The 22,451-nt window shown below is 48.4% G+C and overlaps 1 protein-coding gene across 10 annotated transcripts in view; it reads right to left on the bottom strand.

The window, feature by feature from the left end:
* Positions 1-22,451, bottom strand: part of tenm4 (teneurin transmembrane protein 4) — a 174,837-nt gene that overhangs the window by 21,482 nt on the left and 130,904 nt on the right. For all 10 annotated transcript variants that reach the window (XM_042708659.1, XM_031572996.2, XM_012830933.3 and 7 more), the window contains 6 exons: positions 21,855-22,087; positions 20,057-20,211; positions 13,710-13,811; positions 12,823-13,598; positions 7,013-7,185; positions 2,816-3,051 (listed from right to left, as the gene is read on the bottom strand). In XM_042708659.1, coding sequence (XP_042564593.1) covers positions 2,816-3,051; positions 7,013-7,185; positions 12,823-13,598; positions 13,710-13,811; positions 20,057-20,211; positions 21,855-22,087 — 1,675 coding nt within the window. The remainder of the gene's footprint in view (positions 1-2,815; positions 3,052-7,012; positions 7,186-12,822; positions 13,599-13,709; positions 13,812-20,056; positions 20,212-21,854; positions 22,088-22,451) is intronic.

Below are 22,451 nucleotides of genomic sequence, written 5' to 3' on the forward strand. Positions count from 1 at the left end.
GGTAGTATAAATCATGTGCTCTGTGCTGGCCTGTGGTGGCCGTGGTAACTGGCACGTGTCAGAGTCACCGGGGGTTTGAGAGGCCGGGCCGCCACTGACCCATTTAACTTCAGGGACACATCTCACAGGCTAAACCATGACACACACACACAATCACACACACACACACACACACACACACACACCGATATATACAACATCATTACTCAACCACCTACACACACCTGAACCCAAACTGAGCCTATATTAATGCATAATTGTAAGCGTAATATGGATGGATGTTCATGTACATACTTGGACAGTTTAATTCATTGACATACCCTGAGTATAGTTTTAATCTGTTTTTACTACACCTCTGCAAAACGCATTCTACCACACACTGCCACAGACTGACACATACCTACACCCACGCACACACACACACACACACACACACACACACACACACACACACACACACACACACACACACACACACACACACACACACACACACCACACACCCACCCAACCATTGACATAATATCACTTGACATGTGACTCAAGGTCGCTTGATGGTTCTGGCTCTGAGGCCCCCCCACCCCCCGCCCGCCTCCCCCCCAGGCCTCCATTAGTCGGCTCCCCTGTCCCTGTCCCCCTGGGGCCCTGTTGTGGGCTACATACATTAGCACCTCTCACTGCTACAGATCACACAGCCCCGGTGAAACAGACAGTGTCAAAAAACAGACACAATGCCACTACCCGAATAGCTGTGGCGCTTTAATGCTAGCAAGGCGCTACCACTTTAAGCTCTCTACCATACGCCACCTCCCCCACCCCACCCCACCCGCAAACTGCATTGGAAATCCCAAACCTCTCTCTGCCAAGGATCAGGTTTGCTTACAAAACACTGCATGAGAAAGAGCAAGGAAAAGGGCAAAAGCACAGAGGAGGGATAAAGGGGGGTGGGCTCAGCTCTGCCCCCTTATTGGCTGCGATTGCGTTACGGTTCAAGTCACAAATGGGTCATTTAGCTGGCTTCCTGCGCTGGGTCTGCAGGCCGCTGTGGTCCCCCCTCCATAAGGGCTGGAGAACTGGCGTCATTACCGCGCGGGGAGCCGGCATGCCAAAGCTGCTCGCCAACTGGGTCACGTAGACTGATTGGTTCTGAACTACCTCCTCAGAGAAGTTTGACTGCAAAGCTCAAATTTATGACAACGGACCGTTTTTAAGAACCTTTTATCCTGTCTTTCCTGAACTCCTGAAGGGAGACGTTGAGGTGTATGACAGTGTGACGGCAAGATGTCAGTTAACGCTCTTCCCTGAACACTACACACCCTTCAGGAACTATGATAATGTGCATCACCACATACTAGCTACTCCAAAGCTACTCATTTAGCCTAGCAAGATGGCAGGGCCTAGCTGAAGGCTTTGTTAAGTGAACCACTGCCATGACACACAGCCCCCAAGCTAATGTCACACTGTGTTTATTAATACATGTTGGAGGGATGTCTGATGGGGGACCATTACAGCAATCCATTAGCCTTAAGTATCCAGTCAAACGCAGCAGTTGCATAGACAGTGTGCAGGTTGGTGGGGATAGCCAAGATGAAGAGCACCCATTAGCAAAACTGTGAGACACCTGCATCTTCCCCATCGTTCCTTTTCCCTCTTCCCCCCCTTCTTCCTTACGGTCGCCCGTGGTAACGACCTGACCTGTCGGGGTCAATGAGGCGCAGCCGCGCAGTGATGGATTTCACCTGTGACACGTATGACCTTGACTGGGTGGACTTGGCTAGCTTCGCTCCCCCCCGCCGCCCCTCACCTAGCGTGTGCCCCCAGCTCTGAACACGGCCAATCACAACAGCCATCTCTCCTGCTCTGACAGGTGCAGCCAGTCCAATCTGCTCTCTGCAACGCTACAGCGCGCCTTCATGAAGGCGAGAGAGAGAGAGAGAGAGAGAGAGAGAGAGAGAGAGAGAGAGAGAGAGAGAGAGAGAGAAGCGTGAAAATCGCAATGGAGAAGTGATTACGCGGTGAGCCATGGATGCTCCCTTCGAGCTCACAGATGTAGTGATGATGGCAGCTCGTTTTCAAAAGAGTGGCTGGGGACTGGAGTCCCAGGGAACCCAGTGGGGAGGAGGAGAGAGAGAGAGAGAGAGAGAGAGAAAGAGACGGCGGCTAGACACGCATGAGAAGACAAGATGCCTTGATGATGAAACGCCTAAATAAGCCTAACTATTGCCTCATTAGTCAACTGTGTGGGTCTGTGTTTGTATGCTTGTGTATGTGTGTCTTATCAACGGTGATTTAACTCTATAGTGTGAGTGTGTGCTTGTGAGAGAAAGATGTTAATGCAGGCATAATTATGAGCTTTTATTGTCTAATTTATTTATTTTGCATTACTTTTGTCCTTATATTGCGGTAATCCAAGAGATGTTTTGTACAAAATGTGTTGATATCCAACTTTGCTGACATTTGCTCATGTTGACATGTATGGATCAATTGATCTGTAAGGGCCTAGAGATGTCTTAGTAGGGGACTGTATATGATCCTTTAGTGCACAGCCGCATAGTCATTTGTCTCTGCACTGCAATGTCTTGGGAAGGGGTGGACAGTAACAAAGTACATTTACTGGAGTACTGTACTTAAGTTTGATTATCTGCCCTTGAGTATTCATCTTTTTGGAAACTTACGACTTTTACTCCACTTTATTTCTATCATCTGACTGAAACAGTGATTTGTGAGCTGTGATTCTCGTTCTGTCTGTCCGTTTTTCTTTAAATTATTGTGTGTGTGTCTGTGTACATGTCCAAGACTGTGGTGCTGGTCGTACCCTGAGCCGGCGGCCGTAGACGGTGACCTGGCCGCGGGCCTGCTCCTTGCGCTGCCTCCACTCCACCAGGTTGAGGCCGTTGTCAATGGGCAGCGTGACGTTGCGCTTGCTGACGGTGGGGTTGACCGTGCCGGCCAGCAGGTGGGGCTCTGTGTGCAGGGACACCTCCATCCCGTTGGCCAGGACCAGCCGCAGCGAACCGTCCAGGCCGATGTAGTAGCTGTTACGCACTTGCTCTGTGGAGAGGTGACAGAGAGACAGACAGACAGAGAGAGAGAGAGAGAGAGAGAGAGAGAAAGAGAGAGATGGAAAGAGAAAAGAAGACAAATAATTAGTCTGCAGAGTTCTACACATTTTTCCATAACTGCTTGTGTTTGTCATGTTTGATAGTAACTGCATAACAGGCAGGAGAGAGAGAGAGAGAGAGAGAGCGATGCCTGTGGAGTGAAGGGTCTGCCATTATAGAATCAGCTCAGGTCTCCCTACAGCGATGGTAAAGGTTAGCATGGAAGTGTGTGTCAGTGTGCTGAGGCTGAGCTTGTCATTGATATGACACTATGGCCTTTACGGAGGAGGCTCGCTCCAGTGTATGCATGCTGACGACACATCATGCATGAGCATGGAATTAGATACGTGCCCGGAGATCCATCTACTAACATTTACAAGTCAACTTAGTCACTGGATGATGAGGAGCGACCATGAAGGCAGTCACGTCTGATTAATGACCTTTTCCAAAGCTCCGCTGATGACACAGTTATGCTGGCCATAGCAACTGGGCGGAAACTTCAAACAGAGGAGAGCAACAAAAAGAGTGTCTCAAAATGGCCGTGGGGAGACATGACACGCTGGCTTCCTCCCCCCTAAGCTGTTATTGCAGGACCAGAGGCGGTGTTCAAAACTCAATTCGCTGCTGGTGAGGCCCTCCCTGCAGCCCTGACGGATGGGGCACAAGCTGGGAGGAATGAGGAGAGCGACGGGGGGAGACTGATAGACAGAGAGAGAGAGAGAGAGAGAGAGAGAGGGAGAGGGAGAGGGAGAGAGATAGACAGAATGCTACAGAGAGAGAGAGAGGGACAGAGGGATAAAGAGAGCGGGAGAAGGAGAAGTTGAGAGCAGGACTGTAAGACAGTGATAGAGAGAAGGTGAGCAGGAGAAGAGGAGATGGAGAGAGAGAGAGAGAAAGAGAGAGGGAGGGAGGTATAGATGGAGAAGACCATCAGCCCGGTGCTGATTGGCCCATGGACGCCGCTGGGCTGGAAATAAATCTGGAGCTTGCTGCCTGCCTGTCAGCCTCCCCCGGGTGGTGGAAGAGAGCGGCGAGTCCTGGCGTTCCGTCGCTCCCGAGTCCTGGCGCAGCCGAGCGGTGAGTAATACCCGCTGCTGCTGCCACCGGTTTGGAATCCACAAGCTGTCTGTCACTCAGGCGCCCCGGCAACGGAGCGCCACTGTGACAGGGGCCCCGGCAAACGAGCGAGCACCGCCCTCATTAGGTGCAGACGCGAGCAAGCGGCTCGTCAGGTGAAATGCTAATTGCAGTGATGAAAAAAGAAAAGACAAAAAAGAAACACAAAGGCACTTCAGCCTGCGGAACGGGACCGAGGGGGCCTGTCGATCAGGGAGCCGCACTGGCTCAAACACAGCAGGACTTGTTTGTGAGGGATGCGCCATTTGACAAACAAGAGCTCGCTAATTCGCCTGCACTCACACATCACACATTTGGGGTTCGGCTGGAAAGCTCAGGGCAGTGCAGTTGCCGAGACGACGCGGCCGTCCACGTCGGCAGCATAAAAAAGGTCACGGGTTCAACTCCGTGGGAGTGTGATTACTGATGAAACCTCTGATTTTCATTCGGAGCGGAGCCAGCCCCTCTTAATAAAGGCGTTGGCTAAGTGGCCATGAGTACCAACGTTATGTAAAATTCCACCACATGAGAAGAGCCCTCGGAGAGGCGGCACGAAAGCTAGTCTGAACTTGACTGAGCTCCACAGTGGCACTCTGCACGAACAGAGAAGGAGGAATAAAGTGGATGAGAAAAGAGCAGAGCAGAGGAGAGAGGAGAGGAGTGAGGGGGACGACCTTGTTCTGACTTACGCCCTGGCCTGCCTCGCTAGTTTCTGACACTTTGGAGGTGGCGTGCGGGGGCCGCAGGGGGGCCTCGCAGAGGAGATGAGAGGAGAGGAGAGGAGAGGAGAGGAGAGGCTGCCCTTCAGGCTGCCCGAGTGACGAGAGTCCGGCAGAGGCTCGGAGGAGCACGACTCTGACGAGGCCCCTCCTGTTCTAATGCATGCATGAGATTCAGCAGCGACTGCACCAGAAACCTCAGGCAATGGAGAGAAGAAGAAAAAAGTACACAGAGGTACGGTGGCTCACAGGAGATAAAAAGTGAGGGAAAAAAGCATGCCGGAGCTATGCTTTGCAGAATTCCCATGGTATCTTCTTTGTGGAGAAAAATATCACATTCCTCCTCCTTCAGGTCTACAGAGATTCTCTGAGGGGGAGCTTTGGAACGGTAGCTGGCATGGTAAAAAAAATGCCTTGAGGCGTGGACACAAAGAGAGGACACAGTGGACACAGGCACACACACACACACAGGCACATACACACACACACACACAGGCGCACACTCACACACAGCAGGATATGATGGATACATACACACACACACACCATCATACACAATCATAAGCACACAGCGGGGTACAAGTTGCCCATATCACAAGGTCAGTATATGTGTGTGAGTAGACAGACTGAGGGGGGAGGGTAAAAGTATTAAGGGGAAAGGGTGTGTACACACACACACACACACACACACACACACACACACACACACACACACACACACACACACACACACACACACACACAGAAAGAAAGAGAAAAAGAAAGAAAGAGAGAGGGAGGGAGAGAGACAAGAGGAAGAGAGAGCAAACGAATGGAAGTGTCTGTGGCGTATTAATTAAGTAGTCTGGCTCTGAGCCTCTCTCTTAGTGAAGCAGATGTCCAGAGCAAGGTCAGCCCACTGAGATGACCACTCCATTCAACCTCAGCGCAGTGCCACCAGGACCTGTCACTTCCACTTACACACACACACACACACACACACACACACACACACACACACACACACACACACACACACACGCGCACACACACACACACACACGCACGCACACACACGCACACACACACACACACACACACACACACACACACGCACACACACACGCACAAATATACAAGCATAAAAATGAACTTACTTGCTTGCATGCCAACATGCATACACACATGCGTAAAAACGGACATACCCAACACGCCAACATGCGCACACACATTCACACACAAACACAATGTCCATTGGGCCCCACCCCAGATCAATGTGTGTGGGCTGGCCGGCCTTTGCAATCAAAAGCCAGTGAGGGAGGAGGGAAAATGGAGGAAAAAAAAATCTTTACGGCCTCTTATAGAGGGATGTGTGGCGGTCCGAGTTCAAAGCCCTCCATTGGCAATCAATGAGGGCCAGCAGGTCGGCCACAAAGCAGGATATGAAAATGCCAAAGCAGGCAAGAACAAACTAGCTCCTGCCACCGCCACCGCCCCCTCCCCATCAACTTGCACCCACCTTCCGGGCCTTAACCTCACCCCCGCCCTGTCAATGCTATGGCACGGTGTCAGTCTTTTAAATAGAGGGGTGACTTGTGCCAACCAGCTGCCACCTCCACCGCAGCAGAGATGTGTGGGACAGCGTGATCAATGGCTTCTTCTCATTGCCATTGGACGGGGAGGAACCTGTGGAGGGGACGTGGTGTGGGACCAGCTCCTCTGAGAGATGGGGATGAAGCAGCAGTCTTCCCAGCCATAACAAACATCAATGGACCAGACACACTTCAGCTAACACGGTGACACGGAGTTGGTGAACACCCAGTCACACACTACCTGCTGTGTGCGTGTGTGTGAATGTGTGGGGTATTTGAGAATGCATGTAAATAACCTACATCAGAAGTAATTGTGCATATGCATGAGCATAAGTGTGTGTGTGTGTGTGTGTGCGTGTGTGCATGGGTGTCTGCAGACACATCGGTGCCTGTGTGTGCGTGTGTGCATGGGTGTGTGTGTGTGTGTGTGTGTGGTAAAGCAATGCAATGCATAAGTGTGCACTTGTGTTGGCGCGCTGCATGCATGTGTGTTTCCTGTCCCTACCCTGCATGAGCGTGTAGAAGGTTCCGGAGGCGGAGAGGTTGGTGGTGATGGTGATGTCTTCTTTGTTGGAGCCCTCGGTCTGGACCCTGACGGAGCTGTCCATGTCACTCCGGTAGCTGCTCACTCTGCCCGTCGGGTAGGTGACGTTCGTCAGGCGCCCGTAGCTGTCATACCTGCAGAGCGGAGAGACCGTAGATGGCCGGGGCGAGGGAAGGGGAGGAGAGGAGGAGATGGAGGGGAAAAGGAGTCGGGTGGAGGAATGACAGAAAAAGAGAGAAAGACAAAAATAAATTACATTGCGGGAGGATGAGGAATGGGGGGGGAACAGACAGAGGGAGAGAGAGAGAGAGAGAGAGAGAGAGAGAGAGGGAGAGAGAGAGAGAAAAGAGTGAACAGTGTTTCTTTTTCTGAGGGCATGCCCTTTCATCCTTGAGGTGAACCTAATAACAACAGGAGGTAAAAAATGAACCCATAAATAATAAATAATAATCATACATAAAAGATATTTCCCTCTTCACTTATAATGAAACACTCCAGCAGTCTGAATAATGCTCTGGTCCAGAACAACTCGCCCATAGACATGAGAGAGAGAGGAGAGAGCGCTCATCAAGGTCAGGTTCACATCCCCTTCATTATCACAGGCAGCATCAGCTCTCGCAGTAGAGCCTGACATGGAGACTTCCCATTTGTGTTCAACAGCATGCCTCGCAAAATATTCCGTTTTCCAGTCAGGCTACCAAAAGACCCCGTCCGACTAGCTATCATTAACTATACAACAGTTAAGTCCAGTCGAGCAATTTATGATTGGACAAGAGGAATTCCATGAGTGGAGATATCCTGGAATAACCCCACACTGGGGCGCATCGCTAGTACTTCACTCCGCACTTCAACCGTTGAAATTGTACAACGGCAACATTCTATTCATTCAAAGCGTGAGAGCATAATGGCAGGCAGCGATTTTATAACGTTACATTTGACAGTTTTTGAGTGAGGAAAAGAAAGGCAATACATGGACGAGGGGGAATGTACAAGTTAAAATGCAACTTGAAGACAAGTGAGTGTACAAATGAATGTGCATTACCTCTCTGACTCAACTTCTACAGAGTGAGAGTTTTCTTTGCTTGGTCTATTTTTTGGGGTGGAAAATAAATAAACCAAAAATGTTCCATGGGTTTGGTAAATGATATCTCCACGGTCACCTACTTATCCCCTAAGTGAAATTGAATTCCCTCGTTTATTCACCTTTTCTCTGAAGTGGACGAGTTCAACTTCAGGTTGTGTTTGTTATCACACCAGCATTCCATTCAAAATAGTTAATAATGTAAAAATAATATTAATAATAAAAGCTAAGATCCAAATTGACAGATGATCAAGAAGAGATATAGGCACAGTGCTGGGGTGTGTCTCACCTACAACTACTGATGTTTGCAAAACATTTGTCCCCCTGCTTGTGAGCCCTGCTTGGCAATGGCAAAACTAAATACAAAAATATATTACATCCATTCCATTTCAACGGGTGGGAGGCAAGGGGGCTGTTCCGTTTTTCACACAGAGGAATCTGTTCATTCTTATTTCTACATACAAATTGTCTTTTTTTTTATTTGGGCTAATTCATTTTGGGCAACACAAATCTGAAGAATGCCTGTCTGAAGGGCTACCAGGGGTTTAGACATGTTGCGAGCCCTGAACAGAACTCAGAGCGGCAGCAGAGCCAAAGGGCACAATGAAGACATGAAGGGATGAGTTGTTCCTGGTTCTGTCGACAAGAATGACCGCCGCACCAAAAACACAAAGATAGAGTGTGAGTGTTTTTGTGTGTGTGGATATGCATACATGTGGAAATGTTAATTTGGTTGGGTGTATGCATATCTGTGTGTGTGTGTGTGTGTGTGTGTGTGGGAATATGGACACCAGCATGTGAAAGGAGAGGAGAGGGGCAGTGTGTGTGTGTGTGTTTGTGTTTGTGCAGCCATATTGTGCTAGTCTGTGATGAAGAGAGAAAACAATCTGCTTCCACAGACGAGAGGGAGTTGTGGATGTATCTTCAGCTTGTGCCCAAACCTGTTGTTGCATCACATCCTGAGAGGTCAACCTGCGTGACTCAGAGATCATCATTAAGAGCATCTCCAGTCTCTCTCCACTCGCCCGTCCAAGAGCGAGCAAATTTGCATCGCCCGCCAGAGAGGGAACACGGACTATTATCTGCTGGGCAAAACTTTCATCTGAAGAGCCCTCACTGACGTAAAACAGACAAATAGATGAGATAGCGGAAGAGCTCTTCGTCTTACACAAAAACACTCACCAAAAAAATAGCCCTGTGTCTTCTACGGTTATCGAAATATCAAATATATATATATAAAAAACGACTGCGTCTGACTGTGGGGTTGAGAGAAACAAAAAGAGAGAGAGGAAATAGACATAGAGTGCTTGAGATGGAGGGAGATAACATTTCCCCAGATGAATCAAATCACAGGCACTTTGCTGTAAAGACTGTTGTGACTGTGGCAGAGATACCCAGTGTGAGGGGAGAGCCTCACGGCAGCATCAGTGGCATAGAGAGATGTACGGATGCAAAGCTCCTCTAATTTCACACGGGCACTATCCATCCACACGGGCGCTACCCATCCACAGTGGCTCAGTACATGAAACAGACAAGGAATAGTATATACTAAATACGCCCTCTCATTGCAGACTACAGGCGCAGACATGGGCGTCTCTTCACATAGCACTAACAGACGAAATCTCCAAACTGAAATGATGACAAAACCAACAAAAAGGAGTAAAATGCAACACAAGTAAATAAGTGAGTAAAATGTAACACACAAGTAAGTAAGGGGAATAAACTCGCTGAGAGGTCCTACCAGAGGAACAACGGCGCGTCTCACAGACGGCACAGTGACGGACTGCCGTGCACTGCCCCAAGACTCGGCTGCTGCTGCTTCAGAGTGGCCCAGGCCCTGCAGAGGAGGAGGCTGGGAGCTGTACCACCTGACCCCCCTCCCATGCCCTCCTGCCACCTCAAGCCACACACACACACACACACACACACACACACACACACACACACACCCCTCAAATCTCCAGCCTCTCCCTAGTTGCTGGTGTGTGTCTGGCTTTGATCAGTGACCCATAACCCCTCAGTCTCTCTGCAGGGTCCAGAGCAGGGAGAGAGAGAGAGAGAGTGAAAGAGAGAGTGAGAGAAAGAGAGAGAGAAAGAGAGAGAGAGAAGGAGAAGGAGAGAGAGAAAGCTCAGGCTGCTCTGAGACTCTAACAGCCGGCCCAGCTCACACTGAGAGGCCTATTAGCCAGGTTCTGCTAGACATGAGAGTACACACACGCACCTGCTCAAGCACACACATGCACACACACACACACACACACACACACACACACACACACACACACACACACACACACACACACACACAAAAGATATGGAGCACCTGGGGTTCCCCTTGGATCCCCCCCACGTCTCATGCTCAGCCTTTGACCTTTAACCACTACCAAAGCCAGCTGTACACTCCACTCACACACAATCACAACCCTCTGAGCACACGAACACGAACACGCACACGCACACGCACACGCACACGCACACGCACACGCACACACACACACACACACGGGATGAGCGTACACATGCCTCTGCAGCTAGCCCAATCCAAAAACAGGCCAGTCTCCTGGAGTGCTGAAATGGACCCCCACCAACGTGTTTCGTCACTGTCTTGGATGTTTATTTTTCTTATTCAAATCTATTTCTGTGGTGTGACCCAACTGATGCGGTCTGGCTCAGGAATCCTAATCTAGAACGGCGCGTTTCGTTTCTGCCTACGATTCAATCTATCAACTGGCCAACATATGTCCAAGACTGGCAGCACCGGCTGCCAACTGCCTACAACATGAGGCAGCCTAATCCACAAAGGTCTCTTTGCAGTCAGTAATTGTGCAAATTAGTTGGCTTTGTTGCCTTGTACCACTTGATTAGATAAGAAATAAACAAACAGATAAATAAATACAACATGCACAAAGCCGAACAACCGCCTGAAAGTTCAAGTGGAGCTTAACGGCGAGTGATTTGTTTACTTTGTGCTCTGCAACTCTGATATTTACAGGTGAACCTCAGTAAAAGGGCATCTGCCTACCAGTCACCGAAGCAGCAGCAGAGGAGAGCCACTCCACTGTCCACAAACAATGACAGGAACCAAAACAAAACTGGAAGCGCGTTATCTGTATGGGAGCGGGAGAACAAGATGTGCCGTCTCTGCTTGCGTGTGGTGGGTGGAGGCGGTGGAAGTTCAGCCCTGCATCATTCCATCCGATAACAATTGGCGCTTCTAACAGGGTAAAGGCGGCGTAATTAACGAGCTCAGGTGCGCGGCGCGATAAAAAGCAGTGTGCGGATTATCAGAATGCTCTGCTGGCCGCGTGCGTGTCTCTTCAGAAGACAGATAAATGCTTCGACTTCCTGCGCGTTACTGATGGGGGAGGGGGGGTATTATGCCGTTGACCCCCTCGGGTAAGGACCTGACCTTCAAAGCTAATTATGCAAGCGCAACGAGAGGAGCGTTTCATTACATGCAAGACTTTGTTTTACCCAAGGGGCCAGCGTATGTGTGTGTGTGTGTGCGAGCAATGGTAAAATCTAATTGCCCAGAAAAATACCATACATGAAACCTCCAAATGGGAAACGCTGTGTTGTTATATTTAATGTATTTTGTACATATTGAGATAATACGTACAATTGTGATTTTGTGATTTCATTTCCTTGTGAGGGAGACAAACATTATAAAGGATAGCTAATGAATTGTAGCCCAATTACAGGAATAAGATACTATCGGGTTATAAACAAGACACGTCTGTCTTTAAAAAGGCCTAGTGGTCTTGCTTGCCATTTTTGCAGTGTGTAGGGTTTTGCAGTGTGCAGTGTTTTTATAAAAATATTAAAAAATCTTTATTCTTTTGATTGAACCTGCATCCCTTAGTAGCCCACACTAGCCAATGCATTTTCTGGACTTACTGTTTAACTGTGATAAAACTTGTTAAACGAAAATGGCTGATAAAATCCTCCACCTTTCAAATATCAAATGCCAAAATTTCACTTGTGCTGGTAAGAGTGTCTGAAAAAATCAGGAACCCTACAAAAAAAAGAGCCAAAAGGAGGCTTTATTGTGTGCACTCATGACTTCTAAACTGGGATAAAATATGTGCTAAATTAGTTTCTTTAAAAAACCTCCTTAATCCTGTTTTGTGTGATTACAGCAAACAGGATTATACACTTGAGAGCCCCTCGCATTTCCTTCACAGGTGAGAACTGCAAATTCAAAATGAATGACAGAAATATTTGAAGGAAACATATCAGGTCCCTGAGCCAATAACGACGAGAGCGAAGAGAGAATAAATTCTCAGCAAATATTTGTCCCTGTCAGAGCTAACTTTGAAAGGAAGTACTCTGCACAAACGTGCCTGGAATCCAGGATTGGCCAAGCAAGCACCGTTAGAACACCAATTTAGGGACTGTCTCCATAGTAACATGCCACCCCCACCACCACCAACACTACCAGCAAAATCCTTTTAGAAGTGGAAGTCCTGCCTGTACAGGGTCTCACACTTTGTGAATGAGCTGCAATTAATACAACAACACAAGAACCAATACAAGCTTCAATACATGCTTTTAACCACAATCGACTCTGCTAGATGCCATAACCACAACATGGAAGGGTGTCTTAAACAACATCCCAAGGGTTCTTAAAAAGAGCAACAAGTGGAGAATTCTCACAAACAAAACCACTAAATTGCCTTTTTTCACTTACTCATAGAAAGTGGTCCAGCCGTCCTCGTCGCTCATGGTGGCGAGGAGCCCCGAGCTCCCGTGGTAGGTCATGATGGCCAGCTCGTGCCCCTGGGCCGCCACACTCTTCAGGGCGTTGTTGGTGCCGATGGTGAACCAGAAGGTCTGCCCGTCGGGTGCCATGATCCAGAGGGGCATGCTGGTGGCATCACGGCGGATGGTCACCACGTTCTTGTTGAGGTCGGTTACGGTGCCCAGGTCGCCCTCGCCGGTGTAGGTGAGGTTGTAGATGTAGTCGCCAGTGGTGAGGCTCTGCGTGTAGATGTGGCTGCCGTTGGCTTCGAACAGGTAGAGCTCGTCGTCGATGGGCGACGTCACCTCGTACATGTTGAGCGGGCTCAGGAAGGGGCGGTTGCGGCGCACGTAGCGGATGCGCACGTTCCCGAGGTCGGCGATGAACAGCTCGCCATCGGGTGACACGGCCAGCGAGGAGGGCGCGTACAGCCGCGCGTCCTTGGCGTAGCCCTCGTCGCCGGAGTAGCAGTCGCAGTTGGGGTCGCTTTTGCAGTCGCAGCCACTCGGGGAGCCAGCCACCAGCGAGATCTCGCCGCTGGTCGACACCTGCCGCACGCGGTTCACCTTCATGTCATCCGTCTCAGCGATGTAGAGCACGCCACTGTGCGAGACCGCCAGGGCGTTCGCCGACTCCAGCGTGGCATGCACCGCCACTTTGCTTACTAGGAAGTGGTCGATGCCGGGAACCTGGCAGTGCATGGGACGGCCAGCCACAATGCGCACCTAGACCGAGTTAAGAGAGACAGCAGACAGAAAGAACAGAACAGAGCATCTCAGAGACATGGACTATTTGACCCAGAGCAGTAATACATGTAGACATGACCTCGTGGTTACCTGGTGGTTCTCAGAGATCTGGAGCACTACATTGTTGTCCAGAACATACAGAGAGTTGTCCATTGGGCTCACCGCCAGGTCAGTCGGCCACTCCAACCGCACCTGAGGGAGGGGCAGAAAAGGGGCAATAAGCACAAACTTCGCGTAGGTCTCAAACGCGAACAAAAAAAAAGACATTGTTTGCTAAATGTGCCTGTTTTAGCTCTCATCTCGGAGGACAGGCATCCTTGAGACACAAAAAAATAAAAAGGCAGAGTGAGTCAGTGGAGTTTATATAAAGGTTATCCACCAGAGGGGGGGCAGAAGGAGTCAGGTGGAGCATTTTTCTCTGCCTGAGAGCCTCCGAGGGCAGAACAATTCCAATTCATACCGGAGCGCTGATCATCAGATAAAAGCGCCAGGAAAATGGGCGCCCACGGTGCGGCTAAAACGGGAAGCACAAGAAATACACGATTTTTCTATAGATCCAAGGTTCACATCAAGGTGTGTGTGTGTGTGTGTGTGTGTGTGTGTGTGTGTGTGTGTGTGTGGGGGGGGGGGGGGGGGGGGGGGGGGTCAGGAGGCAGGGCAGAGGAAAACAAAGTCAAATGATCAGATTAACCCCAACCACTAGACCGAGGCATTGATCATGTGGAGTCTGTGTGCCAGAAAGCATGTGTGTGTGGATCTGTCAACGCGCCCACCGAGCCTTTCTTGAGCTCATTTATAAAGCCCAGTTGTTTGTTCATAGTGGTGAACAAAGTCCTTGAAAAACAAAACCAGACTCCCCAATCACAGCCAGGCAAGCTTTCCCTTTTGTTCCCAATACGCTGACTTATTGTTCTGTGAACTACACGGCCGGCTTTTTTTAACACAGGGAAACGGCTGTATTCAACCTATTTGCCGCACTGCCCAGCTTCCACACAGAGCTAAGCAAGGGGGGTGAGTCTCGAATGTCTGATTTCATCTGTAGTGTTGGCAAGGAAACTGGACGGGCTGTGATTAAAAGTCTGGTTTAATATTCTGGCAGCAAAGGGGAAAGATAAAAACCTAAACAGGAACGTGTGCATACTAGAAGATACAGATGGATAGAGAGAAATTGATTTGGATGGATTTGAGTGAATATGCATGCTCTTTGTTTTTCAAATTGGAAATCGCCTGACAGAAGATTGCTGTCTTCCCAAGAACTTACCGCAGTTGAGCAAGTATTTCTCTGGTTAAAAGTGTGTTATTCTGCCCCCAAACTGTCCAGGAAATTGTCAGGAGGTGTAAGCACCGAGGTCTGCACTATCGCAGGTGGCATTGAGTTTTTAACCTATTTCACTGCTCACCAAACCATGAAGAAACCACAGATTAATTGCAGGGAAATCATCATCCCTTGAAGGATGTTTGACTACTATGATAAACAGGGCTGGAAACAGTCACAACAGGCCGCTGTCTCTGAAACTTTTTACACTGCGAAGCTTTATAAGGTTTGAAGGTTTTGGTCAGGCACAGAGTGGGCTAACCTTCAACTGACAATAGTTAAACAGTGCATCAGCACAAAATCAAATAAAAACGTCAAACTGCTGACTTGTGTGAGCGAAACAAGCCTGGGGGAAATCTTTTTTTTTTTTTTTTTTTTCCCGTTCCTTCTCCTCTGCAGATAAATGTGAATAAGCAAAGGCTACCGTATTAAATTCCTTTTTCACAAGTCCAAAGATCCCAGGTCTTTTTTCCCCTCTTTCAAAAGCCCCTAGCGTCCTATAAAAGAGAACTGGAACCTCAAGCCGCTACATAAAACACAGCCCCACTCAATAACCCCGGCAATGGTTTCTTGGAAATGCTGAGGGCAGTTGATCCTCATCAAACTCGGGCAGCGCCAGCAGTTGGAGCCTTGACGCCCCAGCTGTCGATATATCTTGAGGAATGCTGTACGATTGATCTAGGGGGGGTGGGGTGGTGTGGTGGGGGGGGGGGTAGGGACTGCTTGGACGATGGCCCCGGCTTTGGGGCCCTACTGGCTGGCTGGTCCTGGCCGGAGCCGTCTGCCATGGGTGCATTCTGACAGCGGATCAGCCTGTGCTGAATGGGCATGTCAAGCCACACGCGACTTCACTTCGCATCAAATCGCTGCTCTTCATCTCGTGTCAGATGGGCAGAAGCTGTATGCGGTCTGACGTGCAGCATCACATGGTCTTACACCCCCACGCATGTACACACACACACACACACACACACACACACACACACACACACACACGTGTATGCACAAAGACACCCTCTCCCACATACTCAGACACATGCACATACACATGTACACACACACACACACACTGAAATATATGTGCTTACACACACACAAACACATACACACACTCTCTGAAACAAACACACACACACACACACACACACACACACACGTGTATGCACAAAGACACCCTCTCCCACATGCACATACACATGTACACACACACACACACACACACACTGAAATATATGTGCGCACACACACGCAAACACATACACACACTCTCTGAAACAAACACACACACACACACACACACACACACACACAGCATTGCCCTCACAGTAAACACAGAGCAGCAGGTGTGTGATTGTCTGAGGCTGAGAGAAAGATGCATTTACTGGGGGAATGAGGCGGGCTGGCTGGGGACTGGGGGATGGGGGGTGCGGGAGGGTTTCCATCCCATAAAACCCATTTCTTGTCAGCACTGGCCGCTGAATATTTCATGACCCGGCTGTGTAGAGTAGCTCAGGGGAGTGGGCTGCAAGGGTTTTCACACCATAGTGACTGATGAGGGAAGCTCTGCACTCGCAGACACACACACGAACACACACACATACACACACACACACACACACACACACACAAATAAACACACCAAACACTAACACAAATATACACACTCATAGACAAACATACAAATGTACACTTCCACACGGTCACACAGTAACACAAAACCATGCACGTACCACGTACACAGAAGCGTACACTATGAACACACACACAATCATATACCATGGATGTACACACACCTACACACCAAATCTATTTGTAGCCTTCTCTGACCTGACACTCAAGACAGCGCCCACTGTCCTCCAGAACGCACATGAACACACGCACGCACAACATATATTTGCTGTGTACCACATCACCCAGATCTGTTTTTCTGCATGGCTCAGTCATATTAAAAACACTCCCCGACCTCGGCAGTCACCCTCTTTTTTCAATAAACCATCCTTGCAGCCCTCACTCTTATCAAGTTGATGCCTGTCTTCAAGAAACACAAGAGAAAGGACGCCCACATAATCCCACTTCCTGTTTGAAGACTCTCTCCCCGACTTCGACCAGATGTTATTGTCAATAAGTGCTTGATTAAGTTCTCAGAAATCCCCCAATCAAACCCTTGAAGTAAGAATTATAAGTAATGTGTGTGTGTGTGTGTGTGTGTGTGTGTGTGTGTGTGTGTGTGTGTGTGTGTGTGTGTGTGTATGTGTTTCTCTCTCTTTCACTCTGACTTGATGTTTCCAGGCACGCCTCGCCGTTCTCAGCTCCGTAAGTTTAGACACACTGGGGGGGTGATGAAAATATTCATGTTCAAAAAACAGACTTAATCACTGCGAAGACACTTCAAATGGGGATGAAAAGAGACCATAAATACGAGTCCTCACAGGATTAAAAAAAAAACATTCAAAACGCACGCTGGAAATTGTTCCCCGTGTGAGGCAAAGGGAAGGGGTGAAAGAAAAAAGAAGAAAAATAAATGATAAAAATAAATAAATGAAGAACAGATTTTGGCACACGAAAGAGAGAGCGCGCTTCGTGAGGAGCATTAGAAGCAAGGGAGGAAAGATGCGAGAAGAAGCCAGCAGACGGAGAAAGAAAAAGAAATAAATTAGTCAGGAACAACATCATGGCTTAGGCAATTAAAAAATTCACATGCTGACAAGATGGTCAGTGAATGAAAAAAATATAAAACAGGTTGAGACTGAGAGAGATAATACAAGAGAGGATACACAGGGAGGTGGCCAAAGAAAGAGGTTTGGTCGGGTGCCCCACTATTATGGTCAAAGAGAACAGTGTGAGAGGGAGTGTGAGAGAACAAAAAGAGAGGGTAGTATGGAGAGGGTAGCAGAACACTGGGAGGTAAAGAGAGAAAAGAAGATCGCCAGGGAGCAAAAGCAAGGGAGAAAAAATGAATAAGAAAGAGATGGGAAAAGGGAAGGAGAGAGAGAGAAACAGAGAAAGAGGGAGAGTTGTGAGGAGACCTGATCAGTGGGTGAGGGGGGCTTTAACTATGCCAAGCCCAGTGTTTGAAGCACGTGCTGCCTGATGAAAATTTAATGGATGCTTTTTACTGTCTCAGACTCTGGATGGCATAAGCTGTGATTTGTCAGTGGCATGTGGCGGTGGTGGTGGTGGTGGTGGTGGTGTGTGTGTGCGTGTGTGTGTGTGTGTGTGTATGTGAGTGTGTGTGTTTGGGGCGTAACCTCAAAGCTCCAGGAAATATATGGGGTTTGGGGAATGAACCATCATCGCTGATGTTTGTATTTCTATATGTATGAATGGACTTTCTGTATGTGTATTTCAATGTGTGTGTATGTGTGTGTGTGTGTGTGTGTTCGTGTGTGTGTGTGTGTGTGTGTGTGTGTATGTGAATAGGAGATAGGAGATAGGACATGGGTGCCTGGAGGTAGTCTGCTCTTTCCATCTCCCTTCTATCTCTCTCAGCAAGAAGAGGAAGGAAAAAAAACTGACAATCAAGCCACCTGTCTACTGGGAGCTGAGACCCAGAGTGGGAGTGGTAGTGGGCGCAAACATCACACACACATCAACACAGGAAACCTCAACCAGTAGTTAACAGATAGCTTGCGTCAAATGTGACACTGTAGAAAAAAGGACAAGGGACCACATTTATTTAACCAAACTGGTATTTACATTTTTGACATCGCCTCTCACTGACATCAATATAAAGCTAACCTATTATATCAGGAGCCTGCTGGGTGGGGAGAGATACAGAGATGGAGAGGGCGCAGTCTGAAATCTCTGAATATGCAGCTCAGGCTAGACAAGCTAACTATGAATAATATTTCCATGAATCAGAGCCGGACCCACGGAGAAATGCATTGATTCTTAATGGAAATTTGAGAACGCAGGCAGTCTAACACAGAGGCCTGGAAATGATTGGGAACAGACGATGGTTTTCGAATCACCTTGCACTTTTGTGCAAGGCTCAACAAATTAATCAGCCAACACATTTATTATTTCTGTCTGACAAACCAAAAAAAACCTACGCTAAGCAAAAGAGACGAGTCTTTGCCTTGGCTCCTGTGACCTTTACAAAGTTGGGCAGCGATGGCCAATATCAGCCTTAGACAATGCAATGGAGTATATCTGAGTATTGACCATTGCAATGGCCTTTTGGTGGGACAATGTCACTGCCGGCAATAGGGTTCTCCAATAGTCTTTCTCTATGGCTTGCACTCCTGCCTGATGCACTTAAATGGAAGTGAAGTGTGCTTCACCAAGAAGCAAATAGAGAGCACTTTCCAGCTGCTGAGTGTTCTCAGCTTCTTCATTAAAGGCAGAGGGGAGAAAACCACCAAAATAATGCACCAAACAGACCGATGGACCCCGTGCGGGAGCCTGTGTCAGGCTCCATAATGGAAGCTGGAGCCCCTGTGTGTGTCTGTTGAGTGGCCTTGCCTGGGGGACAGTTAGCTTTCAGCTGGAGAAGTGCCCTCAGCTGTGGGGCAGTGAGAGAGGATGGAGTGAGGAGGGGGTAGGGGCAGGGAGGGGCCGTGGCTGATGGGGTGGGGGGGTGGGGTCAGAGGTTGTGGTTGTCCATGTTGCTTTCTCACCACCAGCCTTGGATACACATACGCAAACACACACAGACACACACAGACACACACACACACACACACATGCACACAGACACATGGGTGGGCATGCACCCACCTCCCCCTCTATAGCACTGCCTGGAGTTATAGGCCACATCTGTGCTGAGTGTAAGAGGGCCTGGAGGGACACTTGGCTTCCCAACACCACTCACTACATGCCCCCATACATTCACAACTCTCCATCCCTACCCACCAACCCAACCCCCATAGACAGCACAGCACTGACCACACTGCCTTTGATGCTGCGACCCCACCACTGAACCTAGACTGGCAGAGTACACCTCACAACAAGCAGATGGAGGTTTAATATGTGTGCGTGTGTGTGTGCATGCTTGTGTGTGAGTGAGAGAGAGAGACTGACTTGTACGAACAAGTTTTAGGTCTTGCCATGATATTTATCCTACTTGCCAATCTAAAACAAGTACTAAAATGTGTGTGTGTTATAAGACATAACATTGTACCTGGGAGATGTCCATGGCCGAGTCACAGCTCAGAGGCCTAGCTGAAGTCAGGTCGTTAAAACCCAGCAGCGTTGAGATGATTCCGTTCTGGTCCACTCGGCGGATCATGACGCCGTCCACGAAGAAGATGACACCGTATTTGTCCACGGCAATGCCTGTTGGGTAAACCCACCAAAACTCAATAACGGTATGAAAGCATAAAGAGGGCACTTCTGACAGGTCAAACAGTGCTTTCAAGGATGTATATAGAGACGTTCACGTTTAAGGGCAGAAAATTGCGCATCAATCGGAGCAATTTTGCTGCATTGAACAGCAGCCCTTAATTGATCTCTGGTGATCGATGATTGGTAGATGAGGGGGCGAAGAGGAAGTGGCATCGCAAATTACAGCAATATCAACCCGCGACTGCTCATCGAGCACGCTATTGATTAAGTATTTAAATGACGTATAAAAGACCTTCGCAAAACACAAACAGAGAGAGGAGGGGAAGAGGAATCGCAGACTCCACTGAACAGACTATCTGGCTTGATGAGGAACCCTTGAACCCATAAAACATCCATGCAGATTCATTATTGATAGCGATGGAATGATCACACTGGGGCACAGCCAATATGCTGAGAGAGGCAACTCGTCTGGCTACACGTACAGATACTATTTGCTTGGCTATTGCTGGTGGATGTTACGTCTTCTATTAATGACATTAAAACTGTCTGGGATTGCCGTTGTGTTTTACTGCTACTGCCAGCACAGTCTCCTGCTCCTGCTATTGAGTGCTACACCTGACTGGTATTGGGACTGCTAATGTTTCCAAATTGATTTAGGGTTAGCATAAATTGTGGGTTTGGGGGGCTATTATGGTAAGGGACAGGTTATAATTATGCTTAGCTGACAGCTATCTAACAAGTTACTTTAAATCCCAGCTGTGGAAAATAAATGTCAAGTGAAACCACTGGTGTCAGTACCACTGCCGCTGTTGTCACAGCTCATGACAAATTCAAGCGTATAATCCAATAACTAACGGGTTACGTAACACTGCAAATATCAGCTACTACAGGACAGGCCTGGGCTGTAATTGCTTTTTTCCCCCCTCTAAACTTCAGGAGAGTGAACAATATGTGTTACTAGACTGAAATATCATTATATGTTTGAGAATGGAGGTATATTGATCTGGTCTGGCAGAGCAGGATTCTGCCCCTGCCTGTGAGGACTCTAACTCATTGGACTTGCTCTTGCAATTCACTAGAACGCTACCTCTCCATTCCTCCGCACATATAAAAGTGGACTCTCAGTCTTGGGGGTTTTAAAAGTCTCCATTATGAAGCTGTAAAGGCTCTGGTCCCCTTTTTGTCTGTCTCTTAGTAAGAGTGTCGACCTTTAAGGAGAACCAGTGGTTTTCTGAAATTGTATTTTACGGCGCGCTCGCAAAAGAACAAATGTGTCCAGAGTGTTTTTAGAATAAATATGACAATTGCAGGAGTCCACACTATTCTAGCAGCAGGAGTTAACAAATGGCAGCCTATAACATCCTCCATGAGGAGCAATACATGAGGTTCTTGCTTTATATGGTGACAAACATGCTAACAGATGACTTAATGACACTCCAATGGACATGGTCTAATTGATTCTGAAGTGCTCTCAACTTTTTTGATTATTTCTGAATGAGCATCAAAATCATGTAATTTCGTGAAATCATTGTTATGTCTCTTTCCACATACAGTCATAACCCCAGAACAGCAGCTTGTGCTCTGGTCCTGGCTGATGCCTTGTGTTCATGATGTACACAAATCTTCCAGCATACCTCTGGGATTGGTGAGGGGGGCCTCAATGGCTTTGCCTCCATCCCCACAGCGAGTCTCGTCGTAGGGCAGACACTGGTCCCCAGTGCCTGCAACCACCTCCAGGTTCTTGGCCACGTCCTTCACCTTGCTCAGGGACTTGATCTTGAGCACCTTCCTGGTGCTGGTGTCGGACAGGTAGACCGCCCCGGTCACTGGGCTAGTGGCCAGGTAGTATTTATGGGTTGGGCTGTTGCTGAAGGTCAAAGAGGAGAAGAAGGTCAGGACACAGTCAGTATGAAGGACTGTGCTACTATGGCAAGAAATCTATTCACTGAATTTCAAGTTTTAGAGAACAAGACGAGAACCCAAGGTTAATATCTTTTTTTTTAGGCGCCAGACAAAAAGTAGATTTCATCTGAAGTCAATGAAAAAAACATTGTAGACGATAGTCTACGTTCTGACATTTTCGCTTCCATTCAACCCCGCTGGCTGAAGGTGCAGTTTTGAGCTACTCCATTTTCACCATGGCATTGCTCGAACTGAGACAAAATTAACCAGCTGAATGAAAATAAAGCCTTTTTGCATTGTGCTGCCTGTGTGCACCCCTTCAAAAAGCT

This window comes from Clupea harengus, chromosome 9, assembly GCF_900700415.2.
Source record: "Clupea harengus chromosome 9, Ch_v2.0.2, whole genome shotgun sequence".
Taxonomy (NCBI): Eukaryota; Metazoa; Chordata; class Actinopteri; order Clupeiformes; family Clupeidae; genus Clupea; species Clupea harengus.